Below are 2766 nucleotides of genomic sequence, written 5' to 3' on the forward strand. Positions count from 1 at the left end.
TGTGCGATTATTTATGTCCTTCAGGAGGGACTTCATGTAGGATTACAATCTACACTCTTTCTTTGTTGTTATTCTTTTCTCTTATACTATTATTTGTTCCTTTTCAACTATCTAGTATACGGAACGAAATACTCTGTAGAATGTTCTGCTAAGTCATATTCAGGCTCTACCATTGAATTTTCCGTTGAATAGGCTGTAGAGTCGTATGTTAAGGTGTTCAATTCACGTTCAATAAATCTCTCTTTTCTTCCACCCAAAAGGTTATGTTTCCTAGAGATGAATGGAAAATACTAAAAGGAAAAAAGAAAGGGAGGGTGAAAACGAGGGTGATAGGTGTAAGGGTGTTGGGTCGAAGGGTGTTAGGGTGAGAGGTTGTTATGGTGGTAGTGTTATAGTGATCATGTTATCGTGGTGTATAGTGTTATGGTATTGTGGTGGTATTGTTTTATAGTGTTCTGGTGGTGGTGTTATAGTGTTAAGTTGTTAAGGTGAAAGGAAGGCGTGTTAGGATTGTTGATGATATAGTGCTATGGTGGTGGTGGTGTAATGTTTATGGTGATGATGTAATGCCTATGCAGGTGATGGTGTAGTGTTTATTTTGGTGGTGTATAGTGTTCTATGATTGTGGTGGTACTTACTTTGTAAAAGAGTAAGGCGACTATTGGTAATGCTATTGCTGCAGAAACGACACCTTTACGAATATTGGTAGTGTCCATTCCATCCGAGCCTCGAGCAGTTAATGGTCCACCAACAGGTAATGGTAATTGTGGAGGTTGCAGTTGCTGTTGTTGTTGCTGCTGCTCAATTACACGTTCCGCTTGCTTATCTTGACTTTGAGCACCTTCTGCTTTCTTTCCTTGGCTAGAAATACCTTCTCTTGTGAGTGCTACCTCACCCGAAAAATATGAAGGGGAAGATAGTCTCAGTATAATGAACAGTCTTTAAATCTTGTAGTTTTGTTGGTGCACCATCAGTGTACACAGAAGGAAGTAACTTCCCAAGTTGCATGTTTCTTCCCCCTCCATCCATCCCCCCTTCTTCCTTTCTTATTTCCTTCCTTTTCTTTCCTTTTCTTTTTGAGGAAGAAAAAGGGGGAAGGAAGAAAGTAAGGAAGGAAAGGAAAGGAGAAAGGGATAGTGGTATATGTACCATATTTTAAAATTTTAGTAGAGAGTGCTCTGTGGATGGAACAACACTTCCTTCCTGCCATAACATGGGAACTGCTTACCTTCACTCAGTACAGTTACCTTATCTGTGGTATCTTCACTTCTTTCATTTGTTGCAAAATCTGCTCCACGCACTTTTTCGCATTTTAATTCTGATACCACTTGACTCTTCCCTTTTCTACCAGACGTCTTAAAATCTATGCAATATGACTCATGGTCATCATTACAAATACTAATTAAACTGTCATATGCTCCCTTAGCATCCTTCTGGCATTGTTCAATTTGCGTAGTACAGATATATTTATTATTCCCCGGTTGTTTCATCAGTTCCTGATAGTTATAGTTATAATTGAATATTTTTTTCCTTTCAGAGAAAATGTACGAGCTCATATCAGGGTATATATTGTTGCACTGAGATGGGAGCCCCAATTTCTGCAGTTCCTGGTAAATTGCCTTCATTCTACTCACAAATATATAAGAATCATTGAATTTTCCAATTATTTTGTCACCTATCCAATAGTACAGACATTTGCAGGGATCATAATACGGCTGCCCACTCTTCTCCTTTGTATATGTGTAACAATATGCATGTATAATTCTGTTGGCCAAGGTCACATCACTCTTCAGTAACCATTTTAATGTACTCTCCGCATTCTTTATTTTCCCGTTGTTCACCTGTTTTACATGAAGCATACAATACTTCTCTCCATTTTCGAAATTAGCATACATCAGTTGTGAGGGTAACATATTTAAACCCCCTCCCTAAAAAGTGTAATTGACAAGGAATCAGCATGTGTAGATACATGTTTCCATGTATCCTTATATTATTATTTCAGAGTATACATATACACTGTTGCTGCATGTTTACGTAGTTATCAACTCTAAACAGGGAAGATAATTCTTCCGTGTTTTTCCTTTCTTACTCCTGCCATTTTCTTTTAATTATATTTCTTTGCTGACATCTTATGTTTCATGTGTATTTTCCTATATTTTCTATTTATTCTGCTTTTAGTCTTTATTCTTTCATTATTCTTACATTTATACACATATGTCCTTTGTACATTCTTATGATTACTCTGTATTATTACATATAAAATTTTCCATTTTTACATTCAACTATTTATTCTTCCTTCTCCTTTTATAAAGTATAATCTGCTGCAAATTCTAATTATGTGTATTTGTATGTTACTTATACAGAGTACTAATTATTGAACAGAGAAACATTAAATTAAAGCCCCCCCCCTAAATCATACCTCCTAATTATTCTTTTTTTTCCTTTCTCTTTTTTTCGATATGTACACTGTAACTTATTTATATGTAAAATGTGCCTTACACCCTCTGAGCTCTATGTAATCCCCTTAGTGCACATTATAATTTACATATTAATGCATACTTCCTTTTTTGGGGGGGGATTTATAAGATTTGAAAGGTTCAGGGAGGGTTAAAATGGTTTAAAGGAGAGTAAAGAAACTTAAGTGTTTCCTTTCCCTTGTATGGGGTACTATATGTTTATTGTACACATATATAAATGATCATATATATATGTCACTATTATTGTCATTTATGCCTTAATTTATTGTAATATGCGGCAGCCAGTAAT

General features: G+C 35.7%; 1 protein-coding gene across 1 annotated transcript; it reads right to left on the reverse strand.

Annotated features, from left to right (window-relative positions):
- Nucleotides 1-805: 805 nt before the first annotated feature.
- On the reverse strand, nt 806-1913 carry PCYB_001560 (hypothetical protein; the record flags this gene model as incomplete). The annotated part of the gene is made up of 2 exons (XM_004227578.1): nt 806-886; nt 1248-1913. The coding sequence occupies 2 exons, from the start codon at nt 1911-1913 to the stop codon at nt 806-808; spliced, it is 747 nt and encodes a 248-aa protein (XP_004227626.1).
- Between the last annotated feature and the right edge of the window lie 853 nt (nt 1914-2766).

Source organism: Plasmodium cynomolgi (assembly GCF_000321355.1).
Source record: "Plasmodium cynomolgi strain B DNA, scaffold: 0024, whole genome shotgun sequence".
NCBI classification, from domain to species: domain Eukaryota; phylum Apicomplexa; class Aconoidasida; order Haemosporida; family Plasmodiidae; genus Plasmodium; species Plasmodium cynomolgi.